The sequence below is a fragment of the Mobula birostris genome, chromosome 1 (assembly GCF_030028105.1).
Source record: "Mobula birostris isolate sMobBir1 chromosome 1, sMobBir1.hap1, whole genome shotgun sequence".
NCBI classification, from domain to species: Eukaryota; Metazoa; Chordata; class Chondrichthyes; order Myliobatiformes; family Myliobatidae; genus Mobula; species Mobula birostris.
In genome coordinates, this window is record NC_092370.1 from 75622132 (window position 1) to 75637118 (window position 14987).

At 44.8% G+C, this 14987-nt stretch overlaps 1 protein-coding gene across 2 annotated transcripts in view; it reads left to right on the plus strand.

Annotated features, from left to right (window-relative positions):
- The window catches only part of LOC140197350 (laminin subunit alpha-3-like), a 320231-nt gene that overhangs the window by 120083 nt on the left and 185161 nt on the right, over window positions 1–14987 (plus strand). For both annotated transcript variants that reach the window (XM_072257303.1, XM_072257312.1), the window contains 6 exons: window positions 1579–1716; window positions 3811–3863; window positions 5759–5858; window positions 10271–10323; window positions 10400–10505; window positions 14787–14886. In XM_072257303.1, the coding sequence (XP_072113404.1) occupies window positions 1579–1716; window positions 3811–3863; window positions 5759–5858; window positions 10271–10323; window positions 10400–10505; window positions 14787–14886 (550 nt within the window). The remainder of the gene's footprint in view (window positions 1–1578; window positions 1717–3810; window positions 3864–5758; window positions 5859–10270; window positions 10324–10399; window positions 10506–14786; window positions 14887–14987) is intronic.

Sequence of the window (14987 nt, forward strand, 5' to 3'; positions counted from 1 at the left end):
ACGTTCCTACCCTGGGGAAAAGGTAGTAACCATTCATTTTATCTATGCCCCTCATGATTTCATAAACCTTTATGAGGTCCTCCCTCAGCCTCCTTCGTTGTTGTTAATGTACCTGCCTTGACCAATTCCTCTGGTAGCTTGTTCCACATACCTACCACCCTCTGCGTGAAAATGTTATCCTTCAGGTCCCTTTTAGATCTTTTCCCCGCTCACCTTAAACCTGTGCCCTCTAGTTTGATGCTTCCCTAACCTGGGCGCCATGGTAGCATAGTGGTTAGGGCAACGCCATTATGGCCTGGGGCATTCTGGAGTTGGGAGTTCAATTCCGGTGCCGTCCATAAGGAGCTTATATGGTCTCTTTGTGAACCACGTGGGTTTCCTCGAGTTTCTCCAATTTCCTGCCACAGTCCAAAGATGTACCGGTTAGTAGGTTGTAAATTGTCCTGTGATTAGGATAGTTTTAAATCGGTGGGCTGCTGGGCGGTGTGGCTCATTGCGCTGGAAGGGCCTATGCGTGCTGTATCCCTAAACAAATAAAGAGTAAAATAAAAATATACTCTATGCCCCACATGATTTTATAAATCTGTTTAAAGTCAACCTCATTTGCTCCAAATCCCAGCACATCTGATTTCTCCTTATAACTCAAGAACTCCAGTCCTGGGAATGTCCTTGTGAATCTTTTCTGTAGCCTCCCTATCCTTCCTTTGGTATGGTAACAAGGACTGCACACAGTACTCTGCATACATTATATATTGCCCACTGCTGGTTACTCAGAGATCTTGGGGTAGTATGCCTAGAGGTGTCTGCTCTGAAGAGGGAGCATAAACCTGTGTGAGCCTCCCTCATGAGTGATGTATCCACAGGCCTGATTTGAGATGTGCTAACTACAGCGTTGCTATAGCACTTTGAAATTCCTATTTTCCCAGCCCTGGATTCCTGACTCCCTCACAAGCAAACCCAACATAATGGGGGCCATGTGAGGATTTTTCCTTTTGGGCCTCTACTCCCAGTTCATATCATCAGATAGAACAGACCACCAGTTTTGCTTCACATCATAAACACAGGAGATTCTGCAGATGCTGGAAATCTTGAGCAACATACACAAAGCAAGTCAGGCAGCATCTGTGGTGACCCAGCTCACCCACCTACCCTTTCACCTGGGCTCACCTATCACTTGCCAACTAGTATTCCTTCCTCTTTTCCCCTCTCCCCTTCTTATTCTGACTTCTGTCCCTTTCCTTTGCAGTTCTGATGAAGAGATGCTGCTTGAAATATCGACTGCTTATTCCCCTCCATAGATGCTGCCTGATTTGCTGAGTTCATCTGACATTTTGTCTGTGTAGCTGTTGCTCCACTCCTCCACCCAACTGCTTTATACCAGCTATCTCCCCACTTTCCACTTCTGATGAGGGGTTTGGACCCGAAACATAGACTGTTCACTTCTCACAAGTTCTTCCAACTCATTACTGTATATGTTGCTTATACCACCGGAGGCTGTGCCTCACTGTGAAACCTGAGGTGAAAATGATTAGTTTCCTTTTGCAGTTAACACACTAACTATTCTTTCGTTGTTTACAGCTTGCCAGTGCTCTTCTGAAGGTTCCTATGATTCTGCATGTGACCAGACCACTGGGCAGTGTAGATGTCAACCACACTTCACGGGACAGCGTTGTGGTATCTGTGTCTCCAGCACCAACGTCTTCCCCTGTTGTCAAGGTAAGAGAGCTTCTCTCATTGCTGTTGTCCACGATGAGATGCCTTGGGTTGTTTTCTCGGGTGTCAGAGGTTGAGGGGGGACGGGATAGAAGTTTGTAAAATTAGGAGAGGCAGTGATAGCCATCTTCTTCCCATGGTAGAAATGTCCCAGTTCTAGATGGGTGAGGAGAAGGAAGACCAAAACTAGGGGGCGCTGACTTAGGATGAGAAGGGAGAGATTTAAAAGAGACTCAAGAGGCAACCTTTTCATAGAGGGTGGTGAGTACATGGAATGAGCTACTAGAGGAAGTGATTAAGCCAGGTAAAATAGTATCACTTAAGAAGCACTTTGACAGGTACATGGAGGGGCAAGACTTTAAGGGAAATGAGCTGAACACTGGACATTGGGACCAGCTGAGTGGGCACTGTGGATACATGGACTCATTGGGACTAGCTGGGTGGGCACTGTGGATGGCATGGGACTCATTGGCACTAGCTGGGTGGGCACTGGATGGCATGGACATTGTGCTGGGTGGGCACTGTGGATGGCATGACCCTTGGGACTAGCAGGGTGGGCACTGTTGATGGTATGGACTCATTGGGACCAGCTGGGTGGACACTGTGGATAGCATAGACTCATTGGGACTAGCTGAGTGGGCACTGTGGATAGAATGGACTCACTGGCACTAGGTGGGTGGGCACTGTGGTTGGTGTGGACTCATTGGGACTAGCTGGGTGGGCACTGTGGATAGAATGGACTCTGGGCTGAGTGGGCACTGGATACATGGACTTACTGAGACTAGCTGGGTGGGTACTCTGGATAGCATGGACCCATTGGCACTAGCTGGGTGGGCACTGTGGATAGTGTGGACCCACTGGGCTGCATTGCTCGCTGACTCTTGGCACCTGTAGTAAATGAGAGAGCAGTACCACTGAGCTGGTTGAAGCAGATGTTTGTGTTGAGGGAGGGAAACTTACTCTGTGGGAAATGGGGATAGGAATGAATACAGTAAAATATGAGCCGAGACAATGGCTGGTGATGTAAAGGCACCCCTCTTCACAGTGCAAATCCATTGCTCTCTCCCCAAGTAACTCATGGGACTGCTTGGAAGTGTTAAATCTGAGTTTGATGGGTCTTTGTTGGTGGGGCCAGAAAGGGCTGAGAAAGATGAGAAGAATGAGTGATGATATTGTTGAACTGTACAAGATTCCTGATTATGTTAGCAGGGCAGGAGGTATTGAGCCATGAGGAAGCTGGCTGAGATCATTCTCCTTGAAGCAAATGAGGCTGAGGAGCGAGAGGTACAGATGGGGTGAATGGTCGCAGTCTCTTTCCCAGGGTGGAGAGATCTAAAACGGAGGCTCGGGTTTAAGATGAGAGGGGTAAAGTTTAAAAAGGACCTGAGGGGGAGGATTTTCACACAGAGTGGTGGATATATGGAACATGGTGCCAGGGGATGTGGTAGAGGCAGGTGTAATTACAATGTTTATTGGACATTTATTTAGGAATGGAGATAGAAAAGGTTTAGAGGGGGCGAACACAGGCAAATCTGATTTAGCTGAGATTTGCACCTTGGTCAGCAAGGATGTGTTGGGCTGAACGGCCTGTTTCTGTGCTGTACAACTCAATGACCCTAAGATCCTTCTGGACATGATGGGGTGGACGTTTTCCATTTTGGAAGAGTCTCAAACATGATAGTGTGGTTACAAGATTAGTGAGATCTGAGGTACATGGAAATTCCTTTCTGCAAAGGGATTGAATATCTGGAATTCTCAGCCCTGGAATGTTGTGGACACTGGACGATTGAGGTATTTAAAGAGGAGAGAGGTATATTATTAAGAGATCAAGGGATGAGAGGGTTGTGAGGCACTGGCACAGAAGAGAAGAGCCCTAGGGTAGGACAGCCATGATTATATAGGACAATGAGCTGATGTTCTTATGAAGTGGGTATGCGAGGAGAAATGCAGCCTTTGTTTGTTCAGATGGTGATTCAAAGGGTGACTGTCCTTCCCAGGGCTCTAAGATTGTGAGGTTATGCCACAACACAGTTTGCTGGATGTCTGAACAAGGGTACTAAACATTTTTTTCCCCCTAATATCTGGTGTTTCTTTCAGTGACTGACTGCCGGTCACCTGGGACAATGAGTCATTCTCCTGCGGCACTTACTGTAAGTACGCCTTGAGGTTTTTCTTTCACAGGCATGGTTTTACACTATCCTTTGGCACCACTTTAGTTACTGCGCTTCAAAACAAAATCTTCCCAGTCCTGGGGTGTTGCCAGTGGTTACGGCTCTCCAGGGTCTTTCTGTTCATCAATTTATGGTATGGCTGAGATCCAGCTGGATGGGAATCAATGCGTAAAGATGAAATAGTGAGCACTAGCAGTGGTGTTGATGATTGTAAGTGGAACTTGTCCGAGGATTAATAGTGAAAATGCTCTTAGGAATATCCTTCATGAACACAGCCGAGGTGCAAATACTAGTGCAAGTCATAATGCAGAGGAAGACCATTCAGCACATCAAATCCACATTGACTCCTTGTCAGGGAGCCCCATCCCTTACCAGTCCTCTGTAACTCTGCAGATCATTACCCCTCCAGCTCCCAAACAAGCCCCTGTTGAAGGTCCTGGTTTATGCGGGTTATACCTGCCACCAAAACGAATAAGTTGTAGGGAAATCGGTGAGGGATGGGACTCACAGTGAGGGTCTGAGAGTTAGCAAAAGCACTATGGACTGAATGGCCTTCAGCTAAGTTAAAGACGTATGAGAGTTCATATACTATAGTAATTTTGAGGGGGGAAGTTTAAAGGAGATTATGAAGCGAATTTTTAATACAGTGAGCAGTGGAGGCCTGGAATGCACTGCCAGGGATGGTGATGGAAGCAGATAGGATTAAGAGGCATTTAGATAGACACATGAACAGGCAGGGCATGGAGAAATATGGATCATGAGTAGGCAGATGGGATTCATTTAAATTGACATTGTGATTGGCACAGATATCGTGCTCCTGTGCTGTTCTACATTCTAAAACTAATGCTTTCAGTCAAAGAATCTTCATCAGAACTGGAAAAGTGGGAAAACAAAGGTGTTTTGCTGAAGAGTGTGGAAGGGGTAGGTAGAACAGAGAAAGCCTCTGGGGTCAGTGAAGACTCATGTTGCCCAAGTGACATTTTAGTTTCTGTTGTCCAATAGTTAATGTGCCTGGAGTGATGTAACTAAAGGGTAGAGAAGGAAATCCAAAATGTCGGAACAGTCATGTGCTGGATATATGAAATAAATCAGAGGGCTGGAAGTACTCAAAAAGCCGTGCAGCATCTGTGGAGAGAGGAAAGCTGAGATACGCTATATCTTTGCTTACCAGCAGCTGTATGAAGGTAGGGCTCATGGAGGGGTTAAATGGCAGAACCTTCTGAAAAATGTTCAATTCCCACCCTTAACACTGATGTTCTAAACTTAAAATGGTAAACTGACGTGTTTTTTTGTCACAGGTACGAAGGTTCAGGGAAAAGCTTTGTTTTGCATGACATCCATACAGATCTTTTCATCATAACAGCACATTGAGTTAGTAAAATGGAAAACAACAAAACGCAGAACGAAGTGTTACAGTTAAAGAGAAAGTGCAGTGCAGGCAGACAATAAAATACAAGTCCATGGCGAGGTAAATTGTGAGGTCAAGAGTCCATCTTAATACACCAGGGGGACTGTTCTTATAACAGTGAGATAAATCCTACACTTGAGCCTGGTGGTACGTGCTTTCAGCCTTGTATATCTTCTACTGGATGGGAGGGGGAAAAGAGAGAATGTCTGGGCAGGTGGGGTCTTTGTTTATGTTGGCAGCAAGAAGTAAAGACAGACTCCATGGAGTGGAGGCATTCTGTTACGGGTACATTCTGTTAAACTGTGTCAACTACAGCATAAAGCCACTTTCCCAACATGTAAAGAACAACATCAACTTAAGTATAAAAGAGTTATTTAAAACTAAGCCAAAGAAAACTGGCTTTCAAAAAGCAAAATCCATTTTGTGTGAACACCATTTATACTTGGACAAATTTGCTGTTAAACAGGCTTCCTGCCAATGCTTACCAAATTTCGGGGACACAAAGTGTGAGAGGTGTAAAGCACTCTACTGGAAGCCAGGTGAAGGTGGTCCTGATAACTGTGTTGGTAAGTTACCCCTCTCCTTTCCACTCAGGTACTGTAGACTGTTCAGGCAATGGTTCTGCTAATCTGTGATACCTTAGTGTCACCAAAACCAGGCATGATATACTCCGTTGTATTAATTCCTTTAATTTGTGAATGGTGATAAGACTGAACCACTGGCTTTTAATGGGTCTCATGAAATCCATCACGATAATAATCTTGTGAATAACTGGTACTTTGATTGCTATCTATCCCCTTTGGTTCAATCCCTTCCCACCTACATCCACGACAATTCATAAGCTCTCGATCTCCTCAACAACTTTCAATCTCCTGACCTTGACCATCTAATTTTAACCATGTACCATGGATATCCAGGTCCTTTTCACTTCTATTCCCCTATTAAGAAGGTCTTAAAGCTCTCCGCTTCTTCCTTGACAAATACCCAACCAGAGCAATGATATAATTGTAAAAGTATTAGGCAGAGTCCACGTGGATTTATGAAAGGGTGATCATGTATGATGATTCTCTTTCGGTTTTAGGATTGTAACCAGAAGAACAGATAATAGTGAAGCAGAATAATTGAGTTATATGCTATGATGTCATCCATGTTGACTAATGTGTTTTCCTGAGCGAGTGCTACTTGCCTACAATTGGCCCATGTCCCTTTCCTATTTAATGTTTTTTTTAAACATTGTAATTGTGTCCACCTCTACCAATTCATCTGGCAGTACGTTCATAGTCATACTTTATTGATCCTGGGGGAAATTGGTTTTCGTTACAGTTGCACCATAAATAATAAATAGTAATAGAACCATAAATAGTTAAATAGTAATATGTAAATTATGCCAGTAAATTATGAAATAAGTCCAGGACCAGCCTATTGGCTCAGGATGTCTGACCCTCCAAGGGAGGAGTTGTAAAGTTTGATGGCCACAGGCAGTAATGACTTCCTATGATGCTCAGTTCTGAATCTCAGTGGAATGAGTCTCTGGCTGAATGTACTCCTGTGCCCACCCAGTACATTATGTAGTGGATGGGAGACATTGACCAAGATGGCATGCAACTTAGACAGCATTCTCTTTTCAGACACCACCGTGAGAGAGTCCAGTTCCATTCCCACAACATCACTGGCCTTACGAATGAGTTTGTTGATTCTGTTAGTGTCTGCTACCCTCAGCCTGCTGCCCCAGCACACAACAGCAAACATGATAGCATTGGCCACCACAGACTCGTAGAACATCCTCAGCATCGTCCAGCAGATGTTAAAGGACCTCAGTCTCCTCAGGAAATAGAGACAGCTCTGACCCTTCTTGTAGACAGCCTCAGTGTTCTTTGGCCAGTTCAGTTTATTGTCAATTCGTATCCCCAGGTATTTGTAATCCTTCGCCATGTCCACACTGACCCCCTGCATGGAAACAGGGGTCACCGGTACCTTAGCTCTCCTCAGGTCAACCACCAGCTCCTTAGTCTTTTTTACATTAAGCTGCAGATAATTCTGCTCACACCATGTGACAAAGTTTCCTACCGTAGCCCTGTACTCAGCCTCATCTCCCTTGCTGATGCATCCAACTATGGCAGAGTCATCAGAAAACTTCTGAAGATGACAAGACTCTGTGCAATAGTTGAAGTCCGAGGTGTAAATGGTGAAGAGAAAGGGAGACAAGACAGTCCCCTGTGGAGCCCCAGTGTTGCTGATCACTCTGTCGGACACACAGTGTTGCAAGCACACGTACTGTGGTCTGCCAGTCAGGTAATCAAGAATCCATGACAGCAGGAAAGCATCCACCTGCATCGTTGTCAGCTTCTCCCCCAGCAGAGCAGGGCGGATGGTGTTGAACGCACTGGAGAAGTCAAAAAACATGACCCTCACAGTGCTCGCTGGCTTGTCCAGATGGGCGTAGACACGATTCAGCAGGAAGACGATGGCATCCTCAAATCCTAGTCGGGGCTGGTAGGCGAACTGGAGGGGATCTAAGTGTGGCCTGACCGTAGGCCGGAGCAGCTCCAGAACAAGTCTCTCCAGGGTCTTCATGATGCGGGAGGTCAATGCCACCGGTCTGTAGTCATTGAGGCTGCTAGGGCACGGCGTCTTCGGCACAAGGACGAGACAGGACGTCTTCCACAATACAGGAACCCTCCGGAGCCTCAGGCTCAGGTTGAATACATGGCGAAGTACTCCACATAGCTGAGGGGCAGAGGCTTTGAGCACCCTGGTACTGACACCATCCGGTCCTGCAGCTTTGCTCAGGTTGAGACGTTTCAGCTGTCTTCTCACCTGTAGAGCTGTGAAGCCCACCGTTGTGGTTTTGTGTGGGGAAGGGGTATAGTCATGAGAGCAGGGTGGGGGACTGTGAGGAGGGGTAGGAGGGGAGAGTGGAATATGTGTTGGTTGGGGGCCGACAACAGATGACTCGTGTGGAGGATGGGCAGGGGCCACATATATCCACCACCAGCTGTGTTTAAAATCCTTCCCTCAGATCCCCTTTAAATCTTTCCCCTTTCACCTTAAACCTATGCTTCTGGTTTAACACTTCCCTAGCCTGGGGAAAAGACTGACCATCCACTATTTTTATGCCCTTCATTAGTTTATAAACCTCTGTAAAATAATCCCTCAGCCTCCTTCCCTCCAGACAGTAGTCCTAGCCTATTAATTCTCCTTGTAACTCAAGCCCTCCATCCTTGTGAACTTTTCATGCCCTCTTTCCAGTTTAATCACATTCTTCCCATAGTATGGTGATCAGAACTGCATACAATACTCCAAGAATGGTCTGTACAGCTGTAACATAACATCACAACTCTTGCCTTGGCCGATTCACACAAACATGCCATATACCTTCGTCACCACTTGTCTATCTGTGTCGACACTTTTTGGGAAGTATGTACGTGTACCCCTAAGTTCAAGTTCAAAGTCAGGTTTAACATGTGCTATACATGTATACGGTCAAATAAAACAATGTTCCTAAGGTCCAAAGTTCACAACATAGTACATATAACTCACACACAACACAGAAAGTAATATTACCACAAATAAATTAACGGGTAATAAAATATATTCCACAAGATTGATATTTAGCATAGGTGCATTTATGACACAAGTCAAAAAGTAAAAGTAAACTGGTGCTTCTTAAGTGATAAGACCTGGGTGGTTGTTTCCTGGCCTGGGGTATCAAGCTGTATCCCATCCTAACAGCTCTTGCCCTAATACTGCCGTACCTCCTGCCTGGTGGTAGGGGGGCAAAGAGATTGTGGCATGGCTGGAAGGGATCTGTGACGATGCTAAGGGCCCTGTGTACACAGTGCTCCTGATAAATGTCCACGATGTGTGGAAGAGAGACCCCGATGATCCTCTCAGCAGTCCTTGCAATCCTTTGTAGGGTCTTTCAGTCAGGTGGCTTGCAATTCCCAAACCAGACAATTATGCAGCTGGTCTCTTTCCTGTAGAAAACTCCCCAGGGAACCCTCATCCACTGTGTATGCCCTTCCCTGGTTTAACTTCCCAAAATGAACCCTTCACACTTGTCTGAGTTAACTTCCAAATGCCATAACTTTGTGTTCATTCCCAGTTGATCTAGATCCTGCTGTGGCCTTAGACATTTGTCCACCACACCACCAACTTTGGTGTCATCTGCACACTTACTAATCATGTCACCTACAAATTGTTCATCTATGTAACAAACAACAGTGGGTCCAACACCATTCCCTGCAGCACACCACAAGTCACAGATTTCCAATCTGAAAAACAACCCCCCACTACCACCCTCTGCACCAGCCACCAAGCCAGTTTTGTATCCATCTGATTAGCTCATTGTGGATCCCTTGTGGTCTCACCTACCGGACCAGTCTACCATGTGGGACGTTGTTGATGTGTTTGGAGATTAAGTGGGTCTTTGACTAGATGTCACAGAAGATTAGAATGCACAGTACTGTGGGTTAAATCCTGATATGGACTGGAAACTGATTAGCGGATAGAAAAGAGGGCAGGGATAAATGGGTCATTTCCATGTTGGGGCTATGTGACAAGTGAGAAGCTACAGAGGTCTGTATAACTTCACCACTTTATATCAGTGGTTCAGATGAGGGAACCAATTGTAACATACTGTATTCAAGCTTGCTGCTGTACAAAGCTGGCAGGTGATGTGGGTTATGAGGAGTACGCAGAGAATCTTCAGCAGGATACAGACATGGACACATGAAGACGTGAATCAGGAGCCTGCTCCCCAAACAGAATGTAATGGCAAGTGGGATATAATGATCTTTTGCATTGAAATGGTGCGGGTGCAGATCCACCTCCATGTCAGGAGGTTGGAATAGATTCAATCACTATGGGGAGAGTCTGGGTATGGACTCGATGGGCCGAGCAGCTTCTGTCTTATTTCATGTATAGGAGTGGATCAGTGATGATCCTAATCCAGTTGTCCTTTTCCTTCTTGTTGCAGAATGTGGCTGTGTGGTGAGCGGTGCAGTTAGTGGGATCGCAGAGTGCCACCAGGTGAGTTTGCTGGAGGGGTGTCTGTGCATGGGGTGGGGCCCTGTCTCACATTGAAACCATGATATTAATGTTTCAGGGTGATGGCAGATGTTACTGTAAATCCAACGTGTGTGGGGAGTTGTGTGACTGGTGCGTGGAAGGACACTACAACTTAGAAGAGAAGAACTACTTTGGTTGCCAAGGTGAGTGATGAAAGCCAAGACCAATAACAGGTGCTAACTTGTAAATTTTTTTTTTATTGTCTCACTTACTGACGTATAATGAAAGACTTGTGTACCATTTTACCATCAGTTTGACGCAACATGATGTGCCAAAGGACCTGATACTCTTCTGCAATGTTCTGTGTTCTAAATTCCCAAGATGTGGTGTATAAGTAAAGTTTAATTTAATTAAAGTAGTTTAAGTGTTTATGACTGTTTTGAAATTACAGGTATTGTTCTAGATTTTTACTTCTTTAGATGGTTTGAAATATTTCAGCAGTTGTACAAGACGTTGGTGAGGCCACATTTGGAGTGTTGTGTTCAGTTTTGGTCTCCTTGCTTTAGGAGTATGTCAGTAAGCTGGAGAGAGTGCAGAGTAGATTTATGAGGATGTTGCTGGAACTTGAGGTACTAGGTTGGAGGAAGGGGTTAGGCAGGCTAGGACTTTATTCCTTGGAGAGTGGGAAGCTGAGAAGTGACCTCATAGAGTGTACAAAACCATGAGAGGCATAGGTAGAGAGAATGCACACAGTCTTTTTCCCCGGGACTGTGAAAGACTCAACCTCCAACCAAGTACCAGGGAGACCAGGCCATCAGGCAGGATTGTGCTCACTCCAACAATATGTTCCCTGCCCCTCCACCATGTTCACCCACCGTGACACATTCTCAACAACCAAGTTCTCGGATGAATTTGATTTAAACAATGTAAAATTTGATATTTCTAAAATCCATTTTCAGTGGTTGGCTATTGCCTGCAAGGCCAGGATTTATCACCCCTCCTTGATTTCCCTGATGAGATATTAAGCGAAGATGCTGCTTGCTTCTCAGATAGAAGCCAGAAACCCTGGATCAGTGAAGCATAGAGGAGTTATCTGTAATGCCTTGACTAATATCAGGATCAGACTCAGAAACTGCAGAAGATTATGGGCGCAGCTCAGTACAACATGGAAGCCAGCCTCTCCTCCATGGACTCTGCCCACACTTCTCACTGCCTTCGTAAGGCAGCTAACACAATCAAAGACCTCACCAACCTTGGACGTTCTCTCTTCTCCTCCCATTGGGCAGAAGATACAAAAGCCTGAACATATGAACCAGCAAGCTCAAGGATGGCTTCTATTCTGATGTTATGACTATTGAATTGTCCTCTAGTAAAATAATATGAACTCTTGACCTCACAATCTACCTCATTATGACATTGCACCTTATTATCTACTTTCACTGCACTGTCTCTATAACTGTAACACTTTATTCTGTGTTCTGTTACTATTTTCCCTGTACTACCTCGATGCACTGATGTGATGAAATGATCTGCATGGGTAGCATGTAAAGCAAAGTGGAATTGCTGAAATGTAAATAATTAACCAAGATTCAAGCACGTTCAGTTTATTTTTCCCCAATTCTGGTAAAGCATCTTTGACCTGAAAAAACTCAAACCTAGTTTCTCTCTCTCAATATGCCATCTGACCCGCTGAGTGTTGGGCTGCATTTCCTTTCTTCAGTTCAGATTTCCAGCATCTGCAGGATGTGTATATATACACACATACATATACATAGTGCCTAAAAAACAGTATTCATCCCCTTTGGAAGTTTTTGTGTTTTATTGTTTCACATAGAACATAGAATAGTACAGCACAGTACAGGCCCTTCAGTTGTGCCAACCCTCAAACCCTGCCTCCCATATAAGCCCCCACCTTAACTTCCTCTATATACCTGTCTAGTAGTCTCTTAAACTTCACTAGTGTATCTGCCTCCACCACTGCCTCAGGCAGTGCATTCCACGCACCAACAACTCTCTGAGTAAAAAACCTTCCTCTAATATCCCCCTTGAACTTCCCACCCCTTACCTTAAAGCCATGTCCTCTTGTATTGAGCAGTGGTGCCCTGGGGAAGAGGCGCTGGCTATCCACTCTATCTGTTCCTCTTACTATCTTGTACACCTCTATCATGTCTCCTCTCATCCTCCTTGTCTCCAAAGAGTAAAGCCCTAGCTCCCTTAATCTCTGATCATAATGCATACTTTCTAAACCAGGCAGCATCCTGGTAAATCTCCTCTGTACCCTTTCCAATGCTTCCAAATCCTTCCTGTAGTGAGGTGACCAGAAATGGACACAATACTCCAAGTGTGGCCTAACCAGAGTTTTATAGAGCTGCATCATTACATCATGACTCTTAAACTCTATCCCTCGGCTTATGAAAGCTAACACCCCATAAGCTTTCTTAACTTTCAAGGATCTGTGGACATGTACCCCGAGATCCCTCTGCTTCTCCACACTATCAAGTATTCTGCCATTTACTTTGTACTCTGCCTTGGAGTTTGTCCTTCCAAAGTGTACCACCTCACACTTCTCCGGGTTGAACTCCATCTGCCACTTCTCAGCCCACTCCTGCATCCTATCAATGTCTCTCTGCAATCTTTGACAATCCTCTACACTATCTACAACACCACCAACCTTGGTGTCGTCTGCAGACTTGCCAGCCCACCCTTCTACCCCCACATCCAGGTCGTTAATAAAAATCACGAAAAGTACAGGACCCAGAACAGATCCTTGTGGGGCACCACTAGTCACAATCCTTCAATCTGAATGTACTCCCTCCACCACCACTCTCTGCCTTCTGCAGGCAAGCCAACATTGAATCACAGGGGATTTGGCTTTTTAGACACTTGTCAACAGAAAAGACTCTTTCGTGTTAAAGTGAAAAAAATTCTACAAATTGATCTAAATTTATTACAATTATTAAACAAAATAATTGCACAATTACTCATCCCCTTCAAGCCAGTATTTAGTAGATCCACCTCTGGCAGCAGTTACAGCCTTGAGTCTGTGTGGATAGGTCTCTATCAGCTTTGAACATCTAGACACTGCAATCTTCCCCCATTCTTCTTGACAAAACTGCTCCAGCTCTGTCAGATTACATGGAGATCGTGAGTGAACAGCCCTTTTCAAGTCCAGCTATAAATTCTCAGTTAGATTGAGGTCTGGACTCTGACTTAGCCACACCAGGACATTAACTTTGTTGTTTTTAAGCCATTCCTGTGTAGCTTTGGCTTTATGCTTGGGGTCATTGTCTTGCTGGGAAACAAATCTCTCCCATGTCACAATTCACTTGCTGACTACATCAAGTTTTCCTCCAGGATTTTCCAGTATTTTGCTGCATTCATTTTACCCTCTACCTTCACAAGCCTTCCAGGGCCTGCTGCAGTGAAGTATCCTCACAACATGATGCAGCCACCACTATTCTTCATGGTAGGGATGGTGTGTTTTTGATGATGTGCAGTGTTTGGCTTACGCCAAATATAGCATTTAGTCTGATGGCTAAAAAGCTCAGTTCTGGTTTCACCAAATCATAGAACGTTCTTCCAGCTGACTTCAGAGTCTCCCATGTGCCTTCTGGCAAACGCAAGTTGAGATTTCATGTGAGTTTTTATTCCACAGTGGCTTTCTCTTTGCCACTCTCTCATAAACCTGCAACTGGTGAAGCACCCTGGCAACAGTTGTTGTACGCGCAGTCTCTCACATCTCAGCCACTGAAGCTTGTAACTCCGCCAGAGGTTTCATAGGGCCCCTTCCTGCACGATCACTCACTATTTGAGGATGGCCTGCTCTGGGCAGATTTACAGCTGTGCCACATTCTTTCCATTTCTTGATGATTGACTTAACTGTACTACAAAGGATATTCAGTCACTTGGAAATTTTCTTGTATCCTTCTCCTGACTCGACTTGTGCTTTTCAATAACCTTTTCATGGAGTTGCTCGGAGTGTTCTTTTGTCTTCATAGTGTAGTTTTTGGCAGGATACTGACTCATCAGCAGTTGGACCTTCCAGATTCATGTGTATTTTTACTGCAATCAATTGAAACACCTTGACTGCAGACAGGTGATCTCCATTTAACTGATTATGTGAGTTCTAAAACGAATTGGCTGCACCAGCGATGATTTGGTGTGTTATATTAAAAGGAGAGAATACTTAAGTATTTTATACTTGTAATTAATTTAGATAACTTTGTAGAGATCTGTTTTCACTTTGACACAAAAGAGTCTTTTTCTTTTGATCAGGGTCAAAAAAAGCCAAATTAAATCCGCTGTGATTCAGTGTTTAAAACAAAACATGAAAACTTCCGGGGTTGTGGTGGTGAATACTTTCCATAGATGCTGTATACATGAGATTGGACAACATGTAATTTATATACATATGTAACTGAATTGTACTCCCTGACTATGGTTCAAATGTAATGATTTGCCCCTCACTGTTACTCTCCCGGCAGGCTGCGGATGTGACATTGGAGGGTCTGTTAATCTTACCTGCAGTATCACAAAAGGGACCTGCCAGTGCAGAGCGAATGTTGAGGGGCGCGCCTGCAACAAGTAAGTGAGATCTAAGCACTCTTTCTACTTCTCGAGGGGCTAGGCACAGGAATAGAACACCCAAAATAAAGTTTCAGAAACAAGAGCTATGGGTTTAATGT